This window comes from Drosophila obscura, unplaced genomic scaffold (assembly GCF_018151105.1).
Source record: "Drosophila obscura isolate BZ-5 IFL unplaced genomic scaffold, ASM1815110v1 contig_17, whole genome shotgun sequence".
Lineage (NCBI taxonomy): Eukaryota > Metazoa > Arthropoda > Insecta > Diptera > Drosophilidae > Drosophila > Drosophila obscura.
In genome coordinates, this window is record NW_024542757.1 from 2,910,252 (window position 1) to 2,935,406 (window position 25,155).

The following is a 25,155-nucleotide window of genomic DNA, read 5'->3' on the forward strand; positions in this document are numbered from 1 at the left end:
GGTGTACCTTTGTTTATCTCGTACCACACCGAGATGACGACAGGCGGTGGTTTGACATTTGTTACAGGTTAATTAAAGCCAATGGCCGCTTGTTTGGAATTCCGGCCAAAACGCTGAACTCTCCTTTGAACAACCCCTGACCCCGACCCAAAAAGATATTTCTTGAGATAATTTTTTTTCATTTTCCAACATATATATTTCGAATGGGTTTCTTTTGATTTGAAATCAATTGAACGAATAATACAAAGCATCACACGAAAATTCTTAAATACTTAAAGACTACCAACATCAAGTTTCTGCGTATTAATATGCATATACATACATACATACATACATAGATATATATTTCATTGCATTAGCAAAACGTTTTTGTTTATATGTTGTTTTTTTTTGTTTCTATCATTTTGCAACGCATTCTCCCATTATATTGAAATTGGCACAATTGATGGGATTACATATGGGTATATATAATATATATATTTTATTCACTGATAATAACCAAAATGTTTCCGATTTCCACTGTTAGTAATTTACTGCAATTAAATTTCTCCGGTTTGCTATACATTTATTTAGTTTTCGTATCATAATGAGAATTATCATCACGCACATGGGTGGTGTTTGCATAAAAAACCAACAAATATATATTAGATTTCAACATCTATATATCTAAAATAAATATTTATATAGTTTGAGAGCCTTTTTGTTAAGCAAATCATTTATTCCATTCACTTTTTTATATTCTTTTTACCCATTTGGCGTGTCGGAACTTAATTGAAATCAAAATAAGAAATTAAATGAAATGCAAACACCCCGAGGAGTGTGTGTGTGTGTGCATGTCCATGCGCATGCAATTGGCAGCTACTGTAAAAGGTGTCAGTAGAAATGAAAGGTTTTTGTCCATTTCCCAACATTTAATTAGCTGTGGCGTTCGATTTCGATTGCGTTTCCTGTTCAAATATGAGAAGGGAGAGATATACGATACTTGTATTATTTATTTTGGTATAAAATATACATATGTATATATGTATACATACATACATATGTATGTACATATGTGACTACTCGGATAAGGAAATGGTTGGTTGCATATGAAAGCTGAATTGCTCTGCGATAAAAAATCACACACTCTGAAAATATTTAAATTTTTATGCACATATATTCGACATTCCTCCTCCCCTGGGCAGGACTCATAAAAAATTCATAGATCTGCTTTGCTTTGTGTGCTTAAATTATGCCCGCTTGGGCGGCTCTCTAAGTGCCGCCTTAGAGACCTTGCCTCGGGCCCAGAATCTTTGCCACAGGAAAGGGACTTTTGTCAAGTTTTGTACATTTCGGAATTGCCTCTGGCAAAGAGTGAGATAAATTCCAGGCTGACATTTTAATTAATTTATCTGACTATTTCTTGTTAATAGTTTTGTGTTGATTTTGCGTTTACAATGTAAACTAAAATGTCAAACATATAAGACCTTAATCAAATACATACATATGAATCTGCACACACACAAATACTCACACAACGAATCAGACCACAAGGTAAAATTTTGGGGAAAATGTTGCAGAAACACACGACACAAATCAATTTGCATAAGGATAGAACTTTCCAACTTTTGAGAATTGAGAGAAAACTTTGCTTTGCACTGCTCTGTAATTAAGCCGGACATCGGGTATATATTGTGTGCAGGAAGCAGAAGGAACAGTACCATACAGTCCGCATTAACTGCGGACATAACATCCCAGGATAACATCCCAGGAAGATGTTCTGTTAATAGGTAGTTATGAGAAACCTGATATTTCTTTTCATTCCTTTAAATTACTAAAATTAAATCAGTTCTGCCAAGAATTGTTCAATGCAAAAACTTTCTCTCAAAAGTTCTGACAAAAGGGCACCGTATGCATACGGTCGAGACTCTTTCTTCTATGGTCATGTGCCTGTGTGTGTTGAATTTGAAATTCAAATTTATGAAACTGCAGTTGAGGCAGAGCCTTGCTTGATTTCCCACTGTCCAAATATGTGTGTGTGGGTGTGAGCGAGGGGGCCCATTCTTCCACTTCACTCGCAAATTTGTGGCATTTGCTTGATGCTTCAACAATTATATAGCCTACTTTTTGGGGCGCCAGGAGAACACACAAACACACAGGAGGTTTTTTTTTTTTTTTTGTTTGGCTCTACTTTTATGTGGTGTCGGATACGAGCATGAATGAAAAAGAAGACTGTAGACTGTGGCAAGCTGCTCAGCTGGAATCAAGTTGTTGGCACAATTAGTAGGGGCGTGTCGGTTGGAACCGGGGGAGGCGTGGCAGTTGCGGCTTTCATTATCGAAACGTGCCTCATTTTGTCCATGAATGTTGAGCAAAATTAATTGCCGCCAGGCAGGAGAACGCCCCTCTGGCACACCCACCCACTGATAGGGATTGCTAGAAGTTTTGTTTGAATGATTTCATTAAGATTATTTTTGGCAACAAAGGATCTGGAAAATTATAATTTCTAATTAGCAGCAACCGAATGCCGTTCTGTTTGCTTACGGGTCTCTGTTTATGGAGATTCTATTGAAAAGTTTAATTATGATTTTTGTGTATTTTTTAAATGTTGCCAAAAGTTTCGTTTTATACATGGGCCATAAATGGGTGTTTCCTGCCTCAAATTCGAATTAAAATTGAAGTACAACTCAAAGCCAAAGTGCTGCTGGAGTCTGCGAAGCAGGAAGAGAAGGGCAGCCCCGGTGGAAAATGTTGTACAATAAAAGTTTAATGAATTACAATTCACGCTGGGTGGTGGACGGATGGCGTTGGTGTGGGGTTGTTTCCAGTTGGTAATCCATGGACAAACAGCAAAAAAACAGAAAACGAATCAAAAAGCCAAAAGGAAATGAAAATATGTCGACGGAAATGAGCATTGACGCCGTCCGATGGCTGTGACCCAGAGTGCCGCACATCCAGACAGCCATTCCGGTCTTGTCCTGGTCAGAATCTCTTCCTCTGGTCAAGTAACATGCGCTGATTTTGCCAACGGAGTGGGCGTGGTCCGGAACGGAACGGAACAGGGCCTTAAGTTGCCATTTCATCATTGTCAACAGCCGCAGAACGATCCAGCGGACGAACATCGAACAAACAATAAATATTGTTAACAATTTGTTTGCTCTGACTGGGAAAATACGAATAGAAAGCCATTGCAAATATTTGCCCACGCTCAGGGCGGCCCAAAGCGGAAATCGTTTCCTCTAAGGAGTCAGACAGAGACAGAGAAAGAGAATGAGAGATGTAAAGGGAGTGGGAAAGGGGAGTGGGTAGCTTTGCAAACCCTTCGGGGCAATAAATTATCATCATCAGCAAATGGCAATGTGGTTCATCCTGCTGCTACTCCTTTACCCTCCTCCTCCTCCCCAAAGCAGACGTTTACAGTTTCCAATTGCCATCCGGCCCCGGCGATTCTCACAATCGTCGGTCCTAAATGGGTATAGTACGGACTGGTTGCGCCCGTTCTGGCCACGTAGGTAATGCGGCATTAATTAAATCAAGCATCATTAGGCAGTGGAGGGCAGAGGCGTAGCTTGTGGGCGTTGCGCGGTTGGGAGCTTAATGGGAATTATTGCATTCGGACTTGCAGCGCGCTGCACAGTGGTTAGTAGCACTTAAGCTTTGCATACTTATTGGCAGCCGTCATCGGTATATTGCTGCCGTTTGACTGCTTTACTTATTCAAGTTGGAAGTCTTGGAATGCTGCAGCAATCATCAAATGTTAGCTATATTTGTATTCATTACTTAATGCCTAAATTATTTACTTTTGCCAGGAATTATTACACTGTACAGAGAAGCAAACTCAAAAAATAATAACGGAAATTCAGCCAGCTGCACTTTGCTTACTGAGCGATGCTCTCTTGAGTGGAATACTAACAGAAGAATTCTGTTCTGTAGTTCGCTCACTGAGTGGGTTCGCTCTCAACTCCAAACGGAATGGATCCTCGCACTCAATCGTTTCCCTCTTGCTGCATTTCACAACCCAGTTGGCTTTCATTGAGCGATTTAAAAAAATAGTTTTTGCAATCAATTTGTGGCCACTGTCCATCCGTTAAATTGAAAAACACACACAGACTAGTCCAACTCCTGTGGCCACTGCGTAAAATTCCATTTGCCGGAGAACAGTTTTATGGCTGTCGCTTCTGTCTAAATGAGGATTTTAGTGTATTTGTGTGTGTGTGTGTGTAATGTGCTCAATTGGCCTTGCGAGAATCTAAGGTAAAATGATTTTTCAATAAAGCGGACCTCCTTCTGGCCAGGGATTGCATAAGTAGCGCACATTTAGAGATGGAGAGCTCTTTTTCGCCCTTTCACTGTTTTTGATTCTTCTTTAGGGCATTGTCTCTGCTAACGGAATTTAGTGTGTGCCTGGCAACTGGCCAGAAGTGGGAAGAGGAGAACAAGTATGTACATGAGCAGCCGCTGAGCTCGCGCTGCTGGTGGATGGTTAAACAAACGGAAAATGCACTTGGCACACTCTCACACACAGGCACACATACATGTACATGCATCCACACAGACGCTCCTCTATCGCAGCTACTCACACGCAGCAGCCGTGTCCGGGGCATTAAGCCTCGAGGGTCTTAGGCGGTGGCAGGCTCTCTGGGTGCCACAGCGACGGTCGGACAAGCAGCCTCTTTATTGCCTCCGCTTGTAGCAGTCATTATTCACTTGGCCAGGGATTTGGTGGCCGCCAGCTCTTTAAATTTAATTTTCTAAATGTAATTCGATTCAAGTTGCTTTCACCGTTTGCCTTTCTTTTTTGTTTTTTTTTTGTTTTTTTTTTCGTGTTTGCAGTTCTGATGGTACTGAATTTTTCATAGTTCCATGCCCTTGCTCTCGCTCTTCCACTTTGGCCTTTCAGCTGCTGCCGAGAGCAGTGTGAAAAATTATCCGACTAAAAGTGATGAAAAACTAACAGAAAGTGCATGTTTTGCATATTGCTTTGAGCCCCCAACAAATAGGCGAATATGTGAAATTTTCTGCTGCCTATTTTTGTGTGAAAATCAAATTTTCCCGCCCTTCCGCCGGCAGTTGTTGGCAACAATCGTGCATGGAAACAACAACTAAACTTGACTAAATGCAATAAACTGACCAAGTACCGGCCATTGCCACTGTTGCGGTGCCAGTTCGTAACCAAACCCAAAACCATGGTCCATGGTCCATGGCACACTCCCACCGCCCCAAATCCCCTCATCCACGCCCCACTGAGCACTGCCAACTCAGCGGAATTTTCCGTTCTTACCGTTTTTTGGTTTCCTTTTTGCGGATATACGACTATAAAATGCAATTTGCTCATTTTAGCATAAAACCCAAATAAAATTTCACTCTCCTCTCCCTGCGAGTGCTCGTCTTAGCTCGTGCAATGAGTAATTGTTGGTACAAAAAGGATTTAAACCCCCGAAATGCGAGTCGGTAGGATTCTTGGAAGGATCTCGAGTTACTGTTTGACAAAGACCAGATGAAAAGAAGGTTGCCAAAGCTTTGACAACTCACCCGTTCATGTGTTCACATGCCAAAGGATGCGCTTATTATGCCCCGAATAGCTCTACGAAATTCACAAAATTCCACACATAAATACCACCCACCAGCCCGCATGCTCGGCAAGGACCCCACTCTCACCTGTATTTACGTAAACGGACGCTCGGTGCCGGTGCCAGCATCCAGCAAACTCAAATCGTTGAATGTTTCACAATTTTGCAACACTTGGCTGCAAGTGGCGTTAATTAAATCAAAATCGATGGCCACACGATGGTGTCCGGAGACCCCGACAAACTCTGGCTCGGGCTCTGGCTCCAGGGGGGACTGACTCCCAGTAGCAGCACAATCCCCCTCCCTCTGGCCTGCTACTGCTGGCGGGCCTTGGACTTCAACCTGGGGCAGGTGGCAGTTCTGCTGGCAGTCCACTGCATAGCACAATGTCTGTTCGGGCTGCTGTCGCAATTGATGCTCCCTGGTCAACAGCATCTGCAGCTCCTCCGCGCTGTAGTCGTAGTCATCGTACTCATCGTCCATCAGCGACTGTTCCGAGTAGCTCTCGTCGTCGTCATCGCAATCAAAGTAGCCGCTCTGTTAACGGTGGAGAGAACAAGAACAAGTGAGTGAATGATTGGCATACGCTTTTTCTATAGTATAGGGATCTTCATCCTCCAGCTTACTTGGCAGTCCAGGCAGCGGCAGTTATCACAGAGGCTGCAACTCAGGCCCAAAATGTCGGCTGCCTCCTGGTACAGTTCGTAGCTTGATTTTGTTTGCTCCTTCATAAAACTCTGATGATGTTGCTGCTGCTTTTGTTGCTCCTCCTGCTGCGGGTAGTTGGTCAGTTTGTTGTTGTCCTCATTATGCATGCTCCAATTGTTCAATTTATTCTGCTGGCGGGGCTGCGGCTGCTGCCCAGCTCCAGCTTCTGCTCCGGTCACAGTCCCAGTTCCACCTCCACCGCCTCCAGCTCTGGTTTGGGGTCCAGCTTCCTGACTGTTGCTCTGATTTTTCAAGTGCCTGCCATTGTTGTTCCGCCCTTGCACGCCTGAGTGGCCCACAAATGATGATGTTGTCGACGTGGCCGCTGAGCTGGGCTCCGCCTCATTGCTGTCGAGCATGGTAAATGAAAGTTTATTTAGCTTTTGGTTGACTAAACTAAACGCGCATCAAATGGTTGCAAGTGGAGCGGAAGGAGGCCAACGATTATGAAGTGGTTGAGCTACACACACACACAAATATGTACAATACATACACATGTATGCACACGTACATAGTGAGTGCTAATGCAAATAAAGTGTGGAGGCTGGCAAGGGCATGCAAATGTAGTGTGTGTGTGAGAGAGTTCTCCGATACTGAACCCTGACGCTTATAAAATATATAAAAATACCTCACGGCTCGCACCATTATCCAGGGAACGTTTTCACTTCAGGCTGCAATAAATTAAGCGCCGGATGTCTGCCAAACAAAAAAGCACCTTCTCTGTGGACAGGGAAATTCCCGACCGGAGGCCATTAAAGAATACCCCCAAGCTCTTATCGGCATGAAAAAATACTGCGAAAAAGTGCAAATGCAAATTCTTGCAAAAGAAAAGTTTTTGAAAAATTTCGCAAGTTATTTTGCAACACAAGTTGATGGAGTCATTCTTGTCGGTGTCGCGAAAGTTGATGAATGCGCGCCAAGGAATTTCACTAGTGCTGTCGCCCTATAATGAAACTGGTTAAGAAGCATGGCCCCAACATGGGGGGTAGGAGGGGGGAGGACAGAGATTTTTTTCCTTCTGCTGACGTTTACTAATTAAATGTGCACCGGGTACTAATAAATCAAAGCAAAACCGCCTCCACCAGCACCAAGGACCCGCCCTCTGAAACTGCAAATTAATGAAATTTTCCCGGCCGCTTTTGCAACGAAATTTTCAGTGAACGAAGTTTGACATCATTATTGCAACTGGAGTATAAGGGGGGGAGACTGTGTGTGGGTGTGTGTGGGTGTGTGTGTGTGTGTGTGTGTGTGTGAAGCAGAGACACAGAGGGCGAAGAGCCACGCCGCGTCGAGCCACGAAAAGTTTAGATTCTTGAAAATCGTGTGAGTGATGGAAGGGCGAACAGGGAATGCAGCTTTGGCGGCAACTTTTCTCCTTTGGGGGCCGCTCAAGTGTTGCCGTCTCGCATGCGTGCTCCCCGCTCATAAAATATGATTATTGCACTTCAATATGTACAGTTATGGGAATCCATTGAGGCGTCCTGCGCCACAACCGAAACCGGAGACGGGCTGGCATGTTGATCAACTTTTGGGGAGCCGCTTTAAGCCGCCTTTGAGCGTTTATAACGCTTGATGTTTATGCTGAACGCGTTAATTTTTCAATTTCGTAAATGGCCGCATAAAAGGGCGGAGCGGATGGCAACGGCAGGGGGTGGCAGCAAGTTTGCTAAGCGATGGGTGGATCAGAACTTATGACTTTGTGAACAATGCAGAAAAGTTTCGCTGAAACAAAGTATCCGCCCGACAGATAATTGAATGCAGGCAGGAGGCGGCCAGGTCCCGGACAAGTTCCCTACAGCACTTAGCTGGCGCCAAAAGGGGGACAAGAAATGACCCACAATCGAGGCCATAAAAAGTGTAGAAATCGATGTGAAGAAGGTTCGAATTAAGAGGGAATTGGGAGCTTCCAGCAGTCTCCAATTAGAACTTAATTTCAGCTCTGCCTGCCACAATTTATACTCGTATTTGGGGCACTAATCGATAACTAACGATATTTCTTCTTATTTCAAATGGAACTTATTGAATTTTTCATCTTTGTTGAGTTAATGAGAAACCACTCTAGCGGCATGTGGCAACTTCGACGAAAATACCGTTTGTCCAATAAACTTGCCACAACCCAAAAAGCTTGCCACAATTTTCAACGCCGCACGATGCCTTATAACATTTATGAGAATTTATAAGTTTCTGCGGCAGCCAGAAGATTGCTTCAACTACACACAAACACTCACACTGACATGCACGAGTGTGTACATATGTATGTATGTATGTGTGTATATATGAATATATGGCTGTAATACATACCTGATGTCTGCCCTTTCTTCATCATCCGTTGCTGAGGATGAGGCTGCTGCTGCTACTGCGGCGCTTCGCCATTTTTCTTCTTCGAGAAATTTCAGAAACTTTGTCTTCTTGGCAATAAGCGTTGATTTGACATTGGTGCATTTCTTCTTGGCCAGCAGCGGCTGTGTGGCTGTGGGTGGAGCACCTGCTGGGGGGCATACACCACCACTAGCATTTGCTACCGCTCCCGCTCCCGCTCCCCCTGTGCTCTCCAGTGATGATTCGCACAGGCTTCCTACGGTCGCTGACAGGCAGCCGCCATTGTTATGGCCGCTCCCGTGGAGAGTGTTGTTGTTGTTGTTTTGGCTGTTGTTGTTGTTGCTGCTGCTGTGGATGCTGCTGTGAGTGTGAGTGACATTTTGGCAGGCATTGCCGACGCTGCAATTGAACAGTTTTTGCAGGGCCGTCGCTGCCGGTGAACACATTGTGGTTGACATTGATGTAGCGACAGGATTTACGTAGTTTGAAGCGCATCCTCCTACAGTTCCTGCTCTCGTACCCGTTCCCATGGCTCCCGTTGTGGCACTGCCAAAACTTTTGAATCTATGCTGCACACCCACACCCGCAGCACTCGTGGAGCAAGTGGCCTCAATTGGATTCGCTGCCGCTCCTGCCGCTCCTGCCGCTGCTCGGCTCTGGCTGCCATTTATTTCACGCTTTGTTGCCGCATATGTGCCCAAGTCCTGCCAAGGCAAGACAGAATAGGAGACGGTTGGGCAGGGAGACACAGCATAATGATGCAAGTTTAGAAACGGGACCCACATGCGGGTACTATGTAGTGCGGATAACTTACCCCATATGCATTATAGCTGGCATTAAGCACATAAATGGAGTTCTGATTGCTGCACTGATAGACCATGTCGTCCATGGTTTGGGCTAGAGAGACAGAAGGAAAGAATAATACGGCAAGAGAGAGTGAGTGAGATATGCATAGAATTATGCAAATGTAACAGTCAAATCAAACAGCAGAAGAAGGCGAAGCCTCGTTCAGGGTATACTAGCACTAAGGTAAGGCAGTGCAAGAGAGCTGCTTCTATACAGGAGTTTCAGGTGGTCTGCCTTACGTTACTATTAGTATACCTTGGATGCCTCTTTCTCCATCTCAATCTTCAGCTTCAACTGCGGGAGAGTGAGTGAGTGAGAGAGAGAGGCGCGGATAAAGTGAGAATTTAATTTAAATTCTTATTGCTGCTGATTGTTCATGTATTGGTATTGGTATTGGTTTGTTTTTTTTTTTATTTATTGCTGGCTTACACATTGAACTTTCAATAAATTTGGTTTCTGCTGCTGCTGCTGGTGCTGCTGCTACGCCTTCACAACTCTGCGACAGCTGGCGTCTGGTCAGCGATTTCTGGGCAGAGGAGGCGGAAAGTGTTGATTTCTGTGAAGGATGATGAATGCTGTCCAGCTCTCGCTGCCTTTGGTGCTGCTGTTGGTGGTGGCAATCAAAGCTACAATTACCACCGCTGTACACGTCCAATTGAAGCGGAAATTTATGCGGCTGCTGGAGCGTGTAAACGTTGACGGAGCGTTTATCCTCGCCACCGCTGCTCCTCTTGCTCCTCCTCCCGCTGCCGGAGCTGAGCCAGCTCGTTAGCCACAGGGATTGGATATCTTGAAACGAAAACGAAAAAACAAAAATGAAAAACATAAGCAAATTGTGTGTTCACTTTCTTTTGTGTTTCCCCGCAGATTTGGCGTGGCTCGAGTGGTGGAGATGCGGAGGCATTGAAGAGCGAACAACTGCCTGGCCGGGCATGATAAAATTTCGTTTGAATAGAAAGTTCATTGAAATGAACAGCCGCCGGTCGGAGTCGCAGTCGCAGTCGCTGTCCCTCCCCCCTCTCCCTCTCCCTCTCCTGGTAGCATGGCCACGTAGCCAACACGCAAAATAATCAAAATAATCCTTTTTTTTTGGTTGGGTTGGCTTTGGGCTTAGTTACGGAGTCCGGATGGGACCGGGACGGACTGGACCCCTCGCCTCTATTGTTGGGGCTGTTGGGCTTAGTCCGGCGATTGTTTTCAGCTTGCAACAATCCTCACAATTGCGTATACGCAATTTAATTGTTGTTGCCGGCACAATGCGCCCAGCGCAGTTCCATGAATCATGAAACGGTAATCCTCGGCTGAGTGTGAACAATAATTGAAATGAAAATATGGCTTCGCACAATTGAAACGCAATCTATTATTAGGGGTATGGTTTCAAGAGCTTATGCTTTTAACGCAAACGTTTCCGGCATTGTTTTTCTTTGGTTTTTTCTGGGAGCAGACTTTCTCAACTGCTGAGCTTGAGGACTTAGGTTCCTGATCGGAATCAGATAGGCGAATTGATGGACACTCTCTTTGCCTGAAATCATTCACAATTTGATCTTTAGTAGTTGTATATTATTGAACTGCAATTTGTAAAGCGTTTAACATTTGTGTCCCTCTTCCCCTCTCCCTCTTGTACGTACATATGTATGTACATACATATAAATCCTGGCGACCTCCCCATTCATCAAAGTGTCAGAGCAGCTGGTGAGCAAAAATCTTTTGTCATTTGCTGTCAAATCCCAGCAACAAAGCGGAAAGAGGGACAGGGCGTGTGTCGGGGAATGAAAAGAAAGAAAGAATAAGCTGTGCAAACGTGTGGAGAAATGAGGAAAGAGAAAGGATTCGTTTCGTTTCGGTTCGGATCGGTTTTGGTTCTGTTCTCCTTGTGCTCGCTCGTTGAGCATCTCTAATGAGCGGCAATAAAGCAAATGTGATGGCAGGTGACAGACGCGCACACACACGCACACATATCAAACAATTTGCACATTATAATTGTTGACACACTGTCCATGTGTGTGTAGGGGTGTGTGCGGGATGTGCGGGTATGCTTGTGCGTGCGTGTCATTAGTGGCAATCAGGCTGGAGCCAGAAATCCTGCTTTGATTCCATTTTATTTTGTGCTATTTCTGCCGCCAACCCAACACCCTCTTCATCTACTCATGCTAATAATAAAACTTTTATTTATTTTGGGATTTTCGTCAACTGGTCGAAAGGCAAACAAAAACAAACCAACACACACAAAAAAAACAGGCCCACAGCAATAATAAGCCCCATGGCATGGGTAGGGAGAACGAGAAGCAGAACCAGAACCAAAAATGGAGAGCCGACCAGTGGAACCAGTGGAGCATGGCATATTTGTCATAATCAGCGTTTGGGCATAGGCATAAATTTGAATGAGTGCGCAGAGAAAAACAGAGAGTGGAACAGAGACAGCCTTATCATATATTGGGCGCAGTACCACTGGCCCACTCCCACCATCAGCCCACCAACAACTCCCAGCCAGAGAAGAGCCCCCCAACAGGCTTCACTGTCACAGTGACTGACTGTGGACCAAAAGTGATTTGATGTGACAGAAAAGTACCCGCAAAACTGTCGGCTCCCATTGCGTAGCCCAGTTCATGGACAGACCTGCGATTGACAGGACTCGCATTGGAAATGGGCAATCTCTGTGTGCAAATATTTGACTGAGAAATTTCGGGCAGTGCAAGCGGTCGCGGAAAACTGAAAAATCGGGAAAACTGCCAAGGGAGAGAGTGCTGGAAAAGCAGCTATCTGGTCATGTCCATATTTGAGCAAGACAGGGCGAAAGCGAGGCTTGCTGGCCCCATAAATTTGATGCGTGCATAAAAAATGTTATTCGATTTCCTTCGACACACATAAATATCTTTGCCTGGTCACGTACGGCCAGGTGTCGGCCATGGGTATGCTCTGCTCTTGTCTTGGCCATGTGCCCAATATCTTCGGTAACAGGAAAAGAAAACGAATGGAATGGATTGCAATCAATAGGCCCGCTCAGAGCTGTTTTCGTGCTTTGTATGGCTTGTCCTTGTTTTGTTTTGTATTTTTATTTTTATTTTCCAAATATTTATTGCATTTTTGTTGATTTAGCAAACCAAAAACCCGCAAAATTTTGCCAAAACGCTATTTATTTCTCAAATCGCACATCTCATAGAGGAATATTTTTATATTCCATTGTTGTATTTTTTTTTGGGTGTTTTTCTGGTCTGCTTTGTATGCGATTGCATAATAATATCGTTTGTGGAATGGCACAAAATGGCAATAAATTAACATTTTATATGGCATGTTCTCCCCTCAGTTGGCGGCTCCACTATACAGTTGGTTAAGCCTTTTATGGCGCGATTATCGGGGAGAAACATTTTTGGCATTCCAATAAGCAGTTATCCAATGCGGACATTGGCCGGTACCGAAATCAGCGTCCCAACTCGGCTCTAGATGATGTATTTTATTGCTGGACTTCGGACTCTGAATCCGAGTATCCATAAGACATTGCTCACTTTATGTTGCATACTTGATGGCGCAATGGGATCCTTCTGCAATTTAAATTTGAAGAATGAATGCAAAAATTCAAGTATTTTAGCATTCAATGTTTTACCACTTATTTATTTATTTTAATTATGAACACATAACAGCAAAAGAGCAGCTGCAAACAAGCAAAACAAATCAAAATGTAAGCTCTGAATGGCAGGATAACCAGCATGGAAAAACAAGCATCAGCACTGGTAAGCTCCGAGGCATTTGAAGAGCATTTCTTACATACACACACACATACATAAATATATTCATCTTGTTCTTATTTGTGGACAGCAGGAGAGCACCTCAAGTGGGGGAGCAGGAGAAGAAAACATACGAATAACAGGAGAAGGAAGCCCGTCAAAGCTCAAGGAATAATCCAATGGCTCTGCTTACTCACTGCCCAAAAACACATAAATACATACATATATACACACATACATACATGCCCTAAGCAAATGTTTTCTCCTGTCGCGAGAGCATGTATCCTCCATATCGGTTGTCGATTGGAGAAAACATAAGAATTTGGGCTAATTAGAGTCGAAATGTCAAAATATTTACTCTGGTTGTTTGATTTGCCCCGAAACTGGACACCAGAGATATCCACAAGGGAGGAGCAGGCAGGCAGGCAGGCAGGCAGGCAGGCAGGCAGGGAAGTGGCCTCAAGGAGACAGAGTTCTCTTTCAAGCTTGCGGGCGGCACTTGAGTTGCAATGAAAAGGCCACAGCAGAGAATGGAATGAGATGAAAACAGAATCGAAAACAGCAAAAACAAGGCAGAGAACATTAAATTCAAGTGGGGTGATGGCTGCAAAAGAAAAGAAAAAAAAAACATGACTTCAAGTACATGGCCATTTCCATCTCACACTCTCGCCCCCACCCACCCTGTGTCAGTGTAAACACATTAGAAATCCAATGGAAAAAAAGAGAGAATATAAAGATCTAATTTCACAGCAGACAAACTGTTTGCCCACCAATAATAGAACTAAAGAAAATCCAAGCTTGACACTAGAATCCCAGCAGACGCCTTCCACCGAGGGTATACTAATAAAACGGGTAAGCGAGAGTTCGGGTCTTTGGATAACATAATTTATCGCTAGCTTCTCTCGAGTTTGGTTGCTCTACTTGTGTGCACCAGAGTACCTGAAGCCGCTTTAATGATTGTCGAATGAAAATAGCTTACTCTCCATCATTGCCGTACCTTATTCTTAGTATTATGAGTACACCCTGCCAGTCACTCAGCTGAGCACACAGCTTAAAAGAGAGCAATGCAGAAAGCTGATTGCGATTGATTTAGCTCTTCTTTGAAATTCCCCTTTCTCAGGGGGTGGAGGAGGGACGCAGAATTCAAAAGGAGATTATCATGCGCTCACAGATAACTGTATTTGTGCGTGTCGTCTATGCTCTGATGGTGCCTTCCCTTTCTGTGGTACGCTCTCCTCCAGAGTAGTGCAATAATTTCTTGTTAGACTATCACTAAATGCAGGCAAATTTTGTCATTTGCCTGAGACGTGAGCTGATTGCATAAGAAGTTTTGGGGTTTGGACCGAGGACATAAACGTCTTTGCCTCTCGCATTAGTGGGGGGTTCTGAAGTGGATACTGAGCGCTACCAGGGACGCACAAAACTTTTCCAAACCTGCTAAACTCTCTGAGCAATTTCATTAAGCTTACACCACTGAAACACACACACATAGTAAGGCATATACAAGTACATATAACTGTATGCGCAAGTATGTATGTACATAAGATTTCGTGTAGTAGATGCAAGTGACAGAACTTTAATTTCTGTGTCTGTTGTGGGCTTCCATTTGAGGTCTGGTCTGGTCTGCTCTGGTCTCCGTTGGCAAGACGACGAAGAGCAAAGCAAAGAAGCAGGATCCCAAGCACGTGCCCCGCCAAGTCCTTTATAATAAATAGTTGAGTCACTTAAGGGGATTAATGCTGAAATTAGTTTATTCCAATGAGTTTACCCATGACATGCCAAATGCCAACTTCATCTCGAATGAGTGCTGAATCTACTTATACATAGTTGAATTTTCCATCAACTCCCCGAACGCCCCCCACCCCACTCTGTCACACACTCACATTGCGAGTAATTTGAATAACATTATCATTTTGCTATCATATCAGCAAGCTACAAGGGATTTCCATTTCAAACCCGACAAGGCAACATTACGGCAACATTTGAAACTGGTTTGATATGTTACATATTCGGTGTACATATGTACATACACACATACATATGTATATATGTATACCCACTATCCTACCCTCTACATTTCTATCTCTCTATCGCTTATAAATGTACAAATAATTAGCAAGCAAAGTAAACATAAAATGAATGAATGATGCATGAATGGTGCATGTACATATGTTCTCGTGCTCTCCCACAATAATTTGGGCAATGGAAGAAGAACAGCATTGCAAGTTTAAATTCGATCTGTGCACATATAAACAGACTGCCTCTTACGTCATCGTTTTGCTCTCTTCTAGCAAAGAGTTTTATACCCTTGCAGCGGGTATTATAGGCCATATAGGCTACAACATAATTTTAAATACATTTTTGAAGACTCTTCTTTATTTCCTTCCTTCATATATTTGTATTATATCATCTGATACACATATGTATGCATTGATTACATATTCCATGAGAATTAAACATGTTCATGCTAATTGATAAGTTATCTTGCGCTCTCTGCCTCTCTCGCTCTCTCTATCTCTCTCTGTGTGGCCACACAACACCTCTTTCTCACCAACACATGCTCACACTTTGCCGGTTCGCTCTGCTGCTCGCTGCCTTAAAAAAAGCTTTGTATATAAGCGAAGAGAACAAACATTGTTTATTTCAGTGGCGTTTCAGCATTCGGGCTAGCAGCGGCGCTTTTTCAGTTTTTGGAGCTATCCCCCCACACCCCTCTCCCAATCTTTCAGTGAAATGGTCTTCGAGGAGCTGCTGTTGGCCCTTGGGGCGCTCATCGGTTACTTGCTGTTCAAATGGGCCAAGCCTCCAGTCGGACACTTTTTGAAGCGGGGCGTGCCCTATGAGGCGCCAGTTCCCGTGTTGGGAAATATTCCGCTGTCGGTGCTGCTGGGCAGAGCCTCGTACCTGAAGCACATGTATGTATATAACGAGAGGAGGAGCCATAACTTCGATGTGGAAATATTCTCTTTTCGCACCCGTTCTCTAGTATCGCGGTGCACATGCGGCTGAAGCAGCAGAAGGTCTACGGCGTCTTCAACATGCGCGATCCACTGATATATCTCTCAGATCCGGAACTCATCCGCCAGGTGGGCATCAAGAGTTTCGACAGCTTTGCCAACCATCGAAAGGGCATCACCGATGACAGCAGCGTGTTGTCCAAGAGCCTGCTGTCGCTGCGCGATCGTCGCTGGAAGCAGATGAGGAGCACATTGACTCCGAGCTTCACCAGCCTCAAGATTCGTCTTATGTTCGAGCTGATTCAGGCCTGCAATGTGGAGGCCGTGGCGTACATAGAACGGCAGCTGGCAGAGAATGGAGCCACAGAGCTGGAGCTGAAGGATTTCTTCACACGTTACACGAATGACGTGATAGCCACGGCTGCCTTTGGCATCCAGGTGAACTCCTTCAAGGACCCCAACAACGAGTTCTTCTACATTGGGCAGCGAGTCTCAGATTTAAGTTTGTGGGTCGTCCTCAAGGTGGTGCTCTACGTACTGCTCCCCAAACTGATGAAGGTATGCCCTGATCTGACTTTATTGTAGATAAATATCCAACTGATCCTCTTCCAATGCCAGGCCCTTCGGGTTCCCGTGATAGACATGAACAATGTGGAGTACTTCAAGAAGCTGGTCTTTGGCACCATTCAGCACCGCAAGGAGCACAAAATCGTGCGCCCCGACATGATCCAGCAGCTGATGGAAGCCCAGCGGCTGTTTAGAGAGGAGCAGGCGGCGCAGGCGTCTCAGGAGACGACCACGCAGGAGGATCGTGCCGAGTTCAATGATGAGGATCTGCTGGCCCAGTGCCTGCTCTTCTTCTCCGCTGGCTTCGACACGGTGGCCACTTGCTTGAGCTTCACCAGCTACGAGCTGCTCATGAATCCCGAGGCGCAGGACAAGCTCTATGAGGAGATCATGGCAACGGAGGCGCAACTGGGAGGCAAGCCCCTGGATTACGACACTCTCATGGGCATGAAGTACCTGGACTGTGTGGTTTCCGAATCGCTGAGGATGTGGCCACCGGCCTACATCCTCGATCGCATGTGCGGCTCGGACTTCCAGCTGCACGACGAGGAGGGAAAACTCGTGCTGAACCTCAAGAAGGACGATCTCATCAATATTCCTGTGGTGGCCCTGCACCACGACCCGGACAACTTCCCTCAGCCCGAGCAGTTCCGACCGGAGCGCTTTGACGATGACCACAAGCACGAGATAAAGCCGTTCTCGTACCTCCCCTTCGGCATCGGCCAGCGCAGTTGCATCGGCAATCGGCTGGCCCTGATGGAAGTGAAGGCCCTGCTCTATCAACTGGTCCGGCGCTTCCGGCTGGAGCCAACTGAACGCACCACGACGGACATGATGGGCAGCATTGCCGGCTTCCACATGATGCCCCGGGAATCGTTTTGGTGCAAGTTCGTGGCCAGGGTGGGTGGTGAGGAGAAAGTGCACGAAAATTAATTAATCAACGGCGGCCTCAAAGGGGCATAAGAGCGGGCCCATTCCAAAGGGCGGTTCCCATAAGCTAATAAATAATAATAAAGTTTAAAGTAACACGAAAAAAACCGAAAAAATTTATTATAATTTTATACCCTGGCCAAGGAGTTTGATTTTACGGCAGATCGAGATATGTAGGTACCCGTATGTATATTTAAAACGTAAGGGAACAATGAACCTGCAAGGGTATGTAAGGTTTCGGCACTCCGGACTTTCCTTTTCTGATGACTTTTTCGTTGACAAAGTTGACAAATTTGGCGCGGCAATGCTTCACTTTTAACATTTTTCGTTTCGTTTCATGTTGCTCCTTGGTCGCAGTCCGAGATTCAAAGTCTGGGGCAGGCGACAAGCCACGTCATAATACTGTCAGAGCGTGACGGCGCCCTGGCAACATCAGCAGCAACGACAGCAACAAGAGATGCGGCATGGGATGAGGTCGCAGCGCAAAACAACAACAAACAGCACAGAGAGGGAGAGCTGGCAAAGTCATGTGAGTGTCGTGCCACGCCTTGTTTATGAATGGAGCAGAGCATGGGTCAGAGGGAAGCGGCAATATCAGCAGAACAAACACCCACGCAAAACACACACACATACACTCATACACACACCCATGCACATGGGACATTAAGGATTATTTATTGGGAGTTATTTTTCAGGCGGCATTAAATTTTTTGGTACAATATGAATTATATTACACTTGTGTCATAAACTGTGCCACCAAAGGAGCGTGGGGTGAGGCAAGTAGCGGTGGCAACTGACAAGAATTCTTCTTTCTCACTCTGCAACGGCACTGCGGCCCTGACACGCCATCGATTGACTCTGAAAAGTATGCTGTAAAGCACTGCCAGATAATTAACCTCCATCTTTGCACAATGTTCGTTCTACCTCACTCACACTCTTCCTCGGGGGGCTCAAGGTCGCTATCGTTGCTTGGGCAGCGGATAAGCAATAGAGCGAAAGAAAGCCAGAAAATTGAGCCCAGCCATTTGCGAGCCATCAAAAAGACATTGTCGCACACGAGAAAGCAATATTTCAGCGCACTTCCGTGTTTTTTCTGTGTCTGTGTTTCTTACTCTATAAAAAGAAGAGAAGAGATCACAAGTCGAGGATAAAACATCAGTTCGCTGATTGAACTGGAACTGCCAAGATCCTTTGCATATCCTCATCAAATTTAATTGATGAAGTTTGTTCCTTCGCACCACCCGGGTGGGTGCACCCATTACACCGATGTGCCCGCTGTGTGCCTGTGACGTTCATTTGACGACCCTGGAGCCTGGGTCAAATCCTGGACACGCCTATGGTCATTAAGCTGGCACCCGAAAGCAATAAAAAAAGCAAAGGCAATTACCAGATATGGCCATTGAGTACACCCTCGCACTCACACACACAAGCAATTATTCACACAAAGTAACACACGTAATTAGTTGCATACATCCGGGGGGCTGGGCTGGGCAGGGCAGGGCAGGGCAGTGGGCACTATTCACCGTAGAACTTTCAACGCGGCTAGAATTAGTTGAATGTTTTTTTTTTATTGGCCACCTTGTTGTTTCTGCTGTCCGCCCGTCCATGCCAACGACTCTGGGAGATTGAGTCACATGTGTGGGGTGTAACCTGCAACAAAGCTGCAGGCAATCCTTAGCATACTTAAACAGGAGGAGTGTGTGTGTGTGTGTGTATGTGTAGAAGTCTGCCACAATATTTGCTTAAAAATGAGGCAAAGGGAAAGGCAAAAGTAAGGGCAACAGCAACGGTAAAGTGGAATTAAAGCGAAAACGAAAAGTTTCAGAGATGCTGCCGGGGATAACTAAGCAAACGTTTTGCGGTTCTTTTCCCTTCAACCCTCAGCTCGTTTTATTTGGAAAGTTTTTGAGCTTCCCGGCCGCCGCCGGCCATTTCTAGGGAAGCTTCCAGCTTTTGTCTGTATTTGAATGTTGCCTTGTCCTGTCATCATCGCTGTGCGTGTGTGCGTAATCTTGAAATGCCAGCGTAAACATCATAAACTGTGGCGACACACACATACACACACTCACACACGCACCAACGCACAGAGAAGTTCTATTTCTATTTCTATTCTACTTTGTTTTGCTTTGTTCACAGAAACCTTATCAATCAATTCAGCACACAGACACACACAGAGAGAGAGAGAGATAGAGGAAGGGGAAGGTGGAGGGATTTATCTAGGATATAGAGCAGAGGTCATAAAGAAAGTTTGGCGCCGCGACCGCCAGACGCCTGCAGAAGAATTACATTCTCCTCATTCGCTCCCGACTAGGCGACGACCGTCGCGTCGGCAGACACAAAAAACAACGTATAGAGGAATAAAATAAAAATGTGAAATGTGGCCAAGGAGCAGATGAGCAGCAGATGATGTGGGTGGGTAGGGAGCGTGCAGAGATATACGTATATATATATGTAGGAGTAGGAGAAGTAGAAGAGTAGCAGCAATGACGACGATACAATGATAATGCCAAGAACAATAACAAGCCACGAGGAAGGCAAAGTCCAAGGAGTCGACGGAGGGGAAGGGGAGCGGGCGAGGGAGCAGTCGAAAGGCGAAGGAGCAGGCAGCAAGCAGCAGAAGTGAACGGCAATGCCAAAAGAAAAAGCACAAGGCAAATGCTGAGCATTAACAATTTGGCAAACTGTCGCACACGAGTGTTCCCCTTTCCCTTGCTCTTAGCTGGCGCCAGCACCCACAAATAATGCTGCTGCTGCTGCTGCTGCGATGCGTTTTGCGATAAGCACGAAGCGATAACATTTGGAGCGTATTTGTGTGCGTGTGTGTATGACAAGTGTTCTCTCCATGGCCATGCATGAAATAGGGATGGGAGCGTGACATTTTCTAGGCCATGAAATTCGATTCATCAATTTAAAGGCCATTTTATTAAACATTTTATGCCAAATACATGAGTACAAACAAATAAATTATATTGCTGGAAGGAGATGGGACTTACTCTCAGAAATATGTGCTGACTTTCATGATTGTTAATTAATTACATATACAAGCAATGCCGTTGCCACAGATCAGACACGATATTTGTATGATGATTAAGCTAAACGATTTTTATCTGCTTAGAAATACCACATCATATTGAATCCAATTAAATGGCATATCATTGTTCCATTCCATTCCATGTACATGTACTCGTACCCCCCATCAGCTTGAGCATTTTTACAGTATTCCCCCATTTTGCTATGCTCCTCTGATGCTTGTAATATTGTATATAAATAAGAGGAGCACGTCGCCCCGTCTTCGCCTGTGGAACGTTGTTAACGTCTCTTGAATTCGGTGTAAGCAAGTTTTTCTCCCCCCCATAAGGAGCACACACACAGGGCACACAAAACACAGAAACGAGAGAAGGAAAAGCATAATTTGAAGAGTGCTCGAAGGGAAAGTTTCTTGTGTCGTTGGCAAGTTTGCGAGTACCTCTCTCTCTCTCTCTCTCTCCCTCCTTCAGAAGCCACACTCGAGCACATCCACAGTGCATCCCCCACATGGGGCATGGAGGGGTGTGGAAAAATAAGCATAATTTTATTTTCGGTTTTTATTTAATGCTTTCCCGCATTACAGCATATTCTGCAACATGCCTCGGCCATGAGAATGAAAATGAAAATCATATCGGGGGGGGAAAATCGAGTGCAGTGTTTGTGTTTGGATCTCCGTGGTTTTGGAGCGCTTTATGTTGGAAGCATTATGTATTGTCTAGTGCACACTGGGCCAGGCCGAGCATAAATTTGCATCGCTGTCATTGTCATAGCAGAGTCGAGTCGAGTCGAGCCGAGCCGAGCCGAGCCACACGATAGTGGTAATGTTCGTGCACATAAATCCCCTTTGTCCATGGATGTGCGACATATTTGTGTGACAATTTTTGGTTTTTCTCCCTGGCAGTAGCATTATGGCGAGAGGATGTGGCATGTGGCATGTGCCATGTGGCAGCCACCATCCAGGATGCTGTAGGTAAAAAACTTTTAATATTTTTGTGCTGCCAGCTGTTGCCATCGTCACCTAAGGCCCAACCAAACGCCGCCATAATGCTGCCTCATGTCGTATGCCGCATGCACCTGCATCCGGCTCCATCCGCCCGTATGTACGAGTATGAGTACGACGTACTCGACGAGTGAGAATGCAATTGCCTGTGAACAGAAACAAAACCTCAAAGTGTGCCGCAAAAGTGTGCTACGAGCATCAAAAGATTCTTCCATCTGCTGACGAGTATTTATGCCCCCGAGCGTGAAATTTAATTAGCGAAGCGACCGTTGTAGGATATTCAGTGCAGAATTAACGGAAGGAAACAGCTTGGAATGCGGCACCGACCCCGACCCAACTTGGCTGAAAGGAATCCGAAGTCCCAGAAATAGCTGACATCAGCATTACATCCGCTCCACTCTGCGCTGTGCTGTGCTGTGCTGTCCGCTCGAAACAATGCTAACTGTCCAAATGCTCTGCCGCTCTCCCACTCGCCTTCACTTCCTGTTTTGCTTCTCCAACAGCTGACGCGCTGTCGCTGTCTTATCCCTAACATCTCACCTAACCTTTAATGAGAGAGACAAGTTGTTGCTGGCGGCGGCAGGTAGCAGAATGCTGCGAACTCAAACTGCTAGAGGGGAATTGTATGGAGCGAGACAAGTGTGGAAAGCAAAGGGAAGCAAAGGGAAGCAAAGGGATGGATGGCGTAGGCTTAACTTACTTTTTAGAAAATCCGCCAGCGTCGTGAAGTCGTTTATTTCAACTGCGTTTTCAGACGCAAATGAAGTTAAGTTACCGTTAGACCGCCCGCTGGCAGTCTCTCTTACTCGCTCCTCAACTTTCTTAATTCTCTTTTCGGCTTTTGCTTCTCTCGCCTTTGGTGTCGTTGCTGCTGCTTCTGATTCTGATTCTGCTGCTGCCTCTGCTTTTGTTGTTTTTGTTGTTTTTGTTGCTTCGTCTTTGTCCTGCAGCAGCAAAGTGCGCATAAAAATTAAAAAGAAAAAGCTAATACTGATGGGAAGGAGGAAGGGAGTTACGGAATCTGGCAGAACAAAGACACAGATAGAATGAGGGGGACGGACAGTTTTGGATGGACAGACTATTTTCTGTTACTTTTGCTCTTTAGCACCTGGAAAAGGGTTCGCTTCGGTGTGTGGCACTCGCATGTAATTATATGCGGATGATTTCTGTACGAATCTGTGGGACATTTCAGCCTACGGTCTGCCCCTGGGGACATTCAAATCTCCAAGCTAATTCAAATCTTTGAAGCTAATTCAGATTAAGTGTTATTTTGGGTCCTCTGCAGCTGCTGCTGCTAATGTGCCTCCGCTCTCCCCTCCACCCACCAGCAGCAGCAGCAGCAGCAGGAGTTGCTCTCAATGGCCTTGCCTGTGTTAATGTCTGTGTGCAGGTGTGACAATAAGTACAGTTAATGACTGGCCAGGCGACAGCTGAGTGTGAGTGCCGCGAGTACTTATACCCTCGCACAGGATATAACTGTTTTGATAATACTTATGATGTGTGTGTGTGTGTGCTTCGGTTTTGTCACTTTAAGGAAAGGACATCACAGGCAGTCAGGGGACCATTGAGATCGGATCAACATATCAAACAGCTGCCAAGGAATTTCTGCAAGGGTATTCAAGGCTTCAGCTTTAGCTCCTTTGTGGTTTTACTTCTGTATTTGTTTCAACTTTAAGCTTATTTTTTTAGCTACGACAGCTACTGGCAGCTGTCGACGACAGGGTCCCAGTGTCAATGCCAGCTGCAGTTTAGGCCAAAATGCAAATACAGCTAATTTGGCCAACTGAAATGCCACGAGGCTAGCTAATGTTGGGTATAATATCTGGCCAAGGCCGCAGCAGCGATAGGAGAGCTGCGATAATAATAAATATAAAGCGTTGGTTAGAGCAGCGCCCCCGCTCTCCTCATCGCTGAAAGGGAAGCTGTGGGAGCACTTAATAGTTGCCTTGCGTATCCATTAAGTAAACATGATTCGCTTAGCTGGCGATGGGGCAAGGCGAAGAAGAGGGATAGGGAGTGAGAGAGAGAGAGTGGTAGGGAGTGGAGCTTGTAAGTTTATAAGAACTGCGGCCACATTGTCAATATACATTGGGATTGTTTGGCTTTTTCCTCTGTACAGAAACCGAAAAAGCAACATCAAACGAAGGGAAGATAAGGCAACGATTTTTGTGTGCTTTTCTTTTCTCCTTTTCCATCTTCTTTTTCCTCTTATTATCCTTGTTGTTTGGCGCACGAATGCGTATAAGCGCTGAATATTTAATAAATGCAAAAAGGGATGAGATACGCACACACACACACACACACACACACTCGTATGGTGTGGGTATTTCCCTGCACACAGACACATAGGCCTGGTGGACGCCTCAGAGAATTGCTGTTGCTCATTCGCTGATTACAGCTGGATGGTTCGCGAGAGGGGAGGCGGGAGGGCAACATTAGGGTGGTGTGGCAATGTTTTGTAGTGGAAACTGTGGGGCACAAAATGCTTTTGATATTTTATTCATGCTTCCCCAAAGCTCCCATTGCTGTCAATTGGTATTAGGACATAATAATTTATTGATGAACGAGAAGAGCAAAAGCAGCAAAAGGAGAAGCAACGGCAACATCCAACCACTGGGGGGATATTGTAAGCGGCTTAGGCCATTCGGCCGATCCGGAAATCGTTTATAATTCGCATTCAGTGTCGGTTCGATTCAAAGCCAAAGAGTCAAGCGCACAATTAACGAGCATCCACACCAGCACCAGCACCAGCACCAGCACACCAAAGCGCACACACACACGCACGAACCGTTGCCTCACTCAATGAATGGCTCACACGACGTATACGTAATATTTTGCATCCAGAAAATCAACCGTCAGCACGTGCACTGTCCTCGCCGTATTTGATTCAACTGCCACATGCCACCGAACTGGGATGCTGTCTGGCCTGCCACAACACAAGTGTCGCGTCGAGTCGTGTTGTCGTTTTCGGACTCCGATTCGGAGCGATTTGTGCTAGCTGCTGCATGCAACTCGTGGCACTGGGCCACTGGCACACGCAGCCAGCGCGCAGGCGCGGTGAGAGCCCCGTACCCGTTTCCCACTCCATCCACGTGCTCGTAGTGTGAAAATGTTTCAGAATTAATATGCAGAAGTGTCGCTGATGACGGCGCCTAGACGGGACTTGCCGTCGTCATTGATAGATTGTCGTAATGAAATGCAAATTACTTGTCAATAATTTTCTGACAACTTGCAGTTCTAGGGACATTATCTGACTCCTATCGAAGCTAAGCGACTTATGGGAACGCAGGTAAATAATGTTTTGGGGCGGTTCAATTTCAGAGCCAACAGAAAGTCAACAAATACGAGCCTTTAACCCATTTTGAGCTGCGTTAACGGCTTAAAAAGCCATTGAAACTTTGCCCCGTCCTTAAATGGAAATCGCTGCCAATAAAACTGTAATGCAATTCATTTAAAAGTTTCAATAGTTTTCCCATACAATTCATTAAAGCCAAAAACTAAACAAAAGGTAACTGGCCAGAGATGTCCAAGG

At 45.4% G+C, this 25,155-nt stretch overlaps 2 protein-coding genes across 5 annotated transcripts; one reads left to right on the top strand and one right to left on the bottom strand.

Moving 5' to 3' along the window:
• Window positions 1-189: 189 nt before the first annotated feature.
• Window positions 190-24,507, bottom strand: LOC111074320 (homeobox protein prospero). Of its 4 annotated transcripts, none has more exons than XM_022367049.2 (8): window positions 24,412-24,507; window positions 22,324-22,567; window positions 9,850-10,209; window positions 9,389-9,471; window positions 8,557-9,278; window positions 6,174-6,603; window positions 5,638-6,084; window positions 190-947 (listed from the first exon to the last, which is right to left on the bottom strand). In XM_022367049.2, exons 3-7 carry the CDS (start codon window positions 9,851-9,853, stop codon window positions 5,644-5,646), a joined length of 1,680 nt encoding a protein of 559 aa, XP_022222741.2. In that variant the 5' UTR covers window positions 9,854-10,209; window positions 22,324-22,567; window positions 24,412-24,507; the 3' UTR covers window positions 190-947; window positions 5,638-5,643. The 4 variants fall into 4 exon arrangements, with proteins under 4 accessions (XP_022222741.2, XP_022222742.2, XP_022222743.2 ...); XM_022367050.2 differs by having other exon boundaries at window positions 24,423-24,485; XM_022367051.2 differs by having other exon boundaries at window positions 24,439-24,456.
• Window positions 15,778-17,700, top strand: LOC111074323 (cytochrome P450 9c1). Its single transcript, XM_022367058.2, has 3 exons — window positions 15,778-16,057; window positions 16,129-16,657; window positions 16,718-17,700. The coding sequence occupies exons 1-3, from the start codon at window positions 15,876-15,878 to the stop codon at window positions 17,597-17,599; spliced, it is 1,593 nt and encodes a 530-aa protein (XP_022222750.2). The 5' UTR covers window positions 15,778-15,875; the 3' UTR covers window positions 17,600-17,700.
• Window positions 24,508-25,155: the final 648 nt, after the last annotated feature.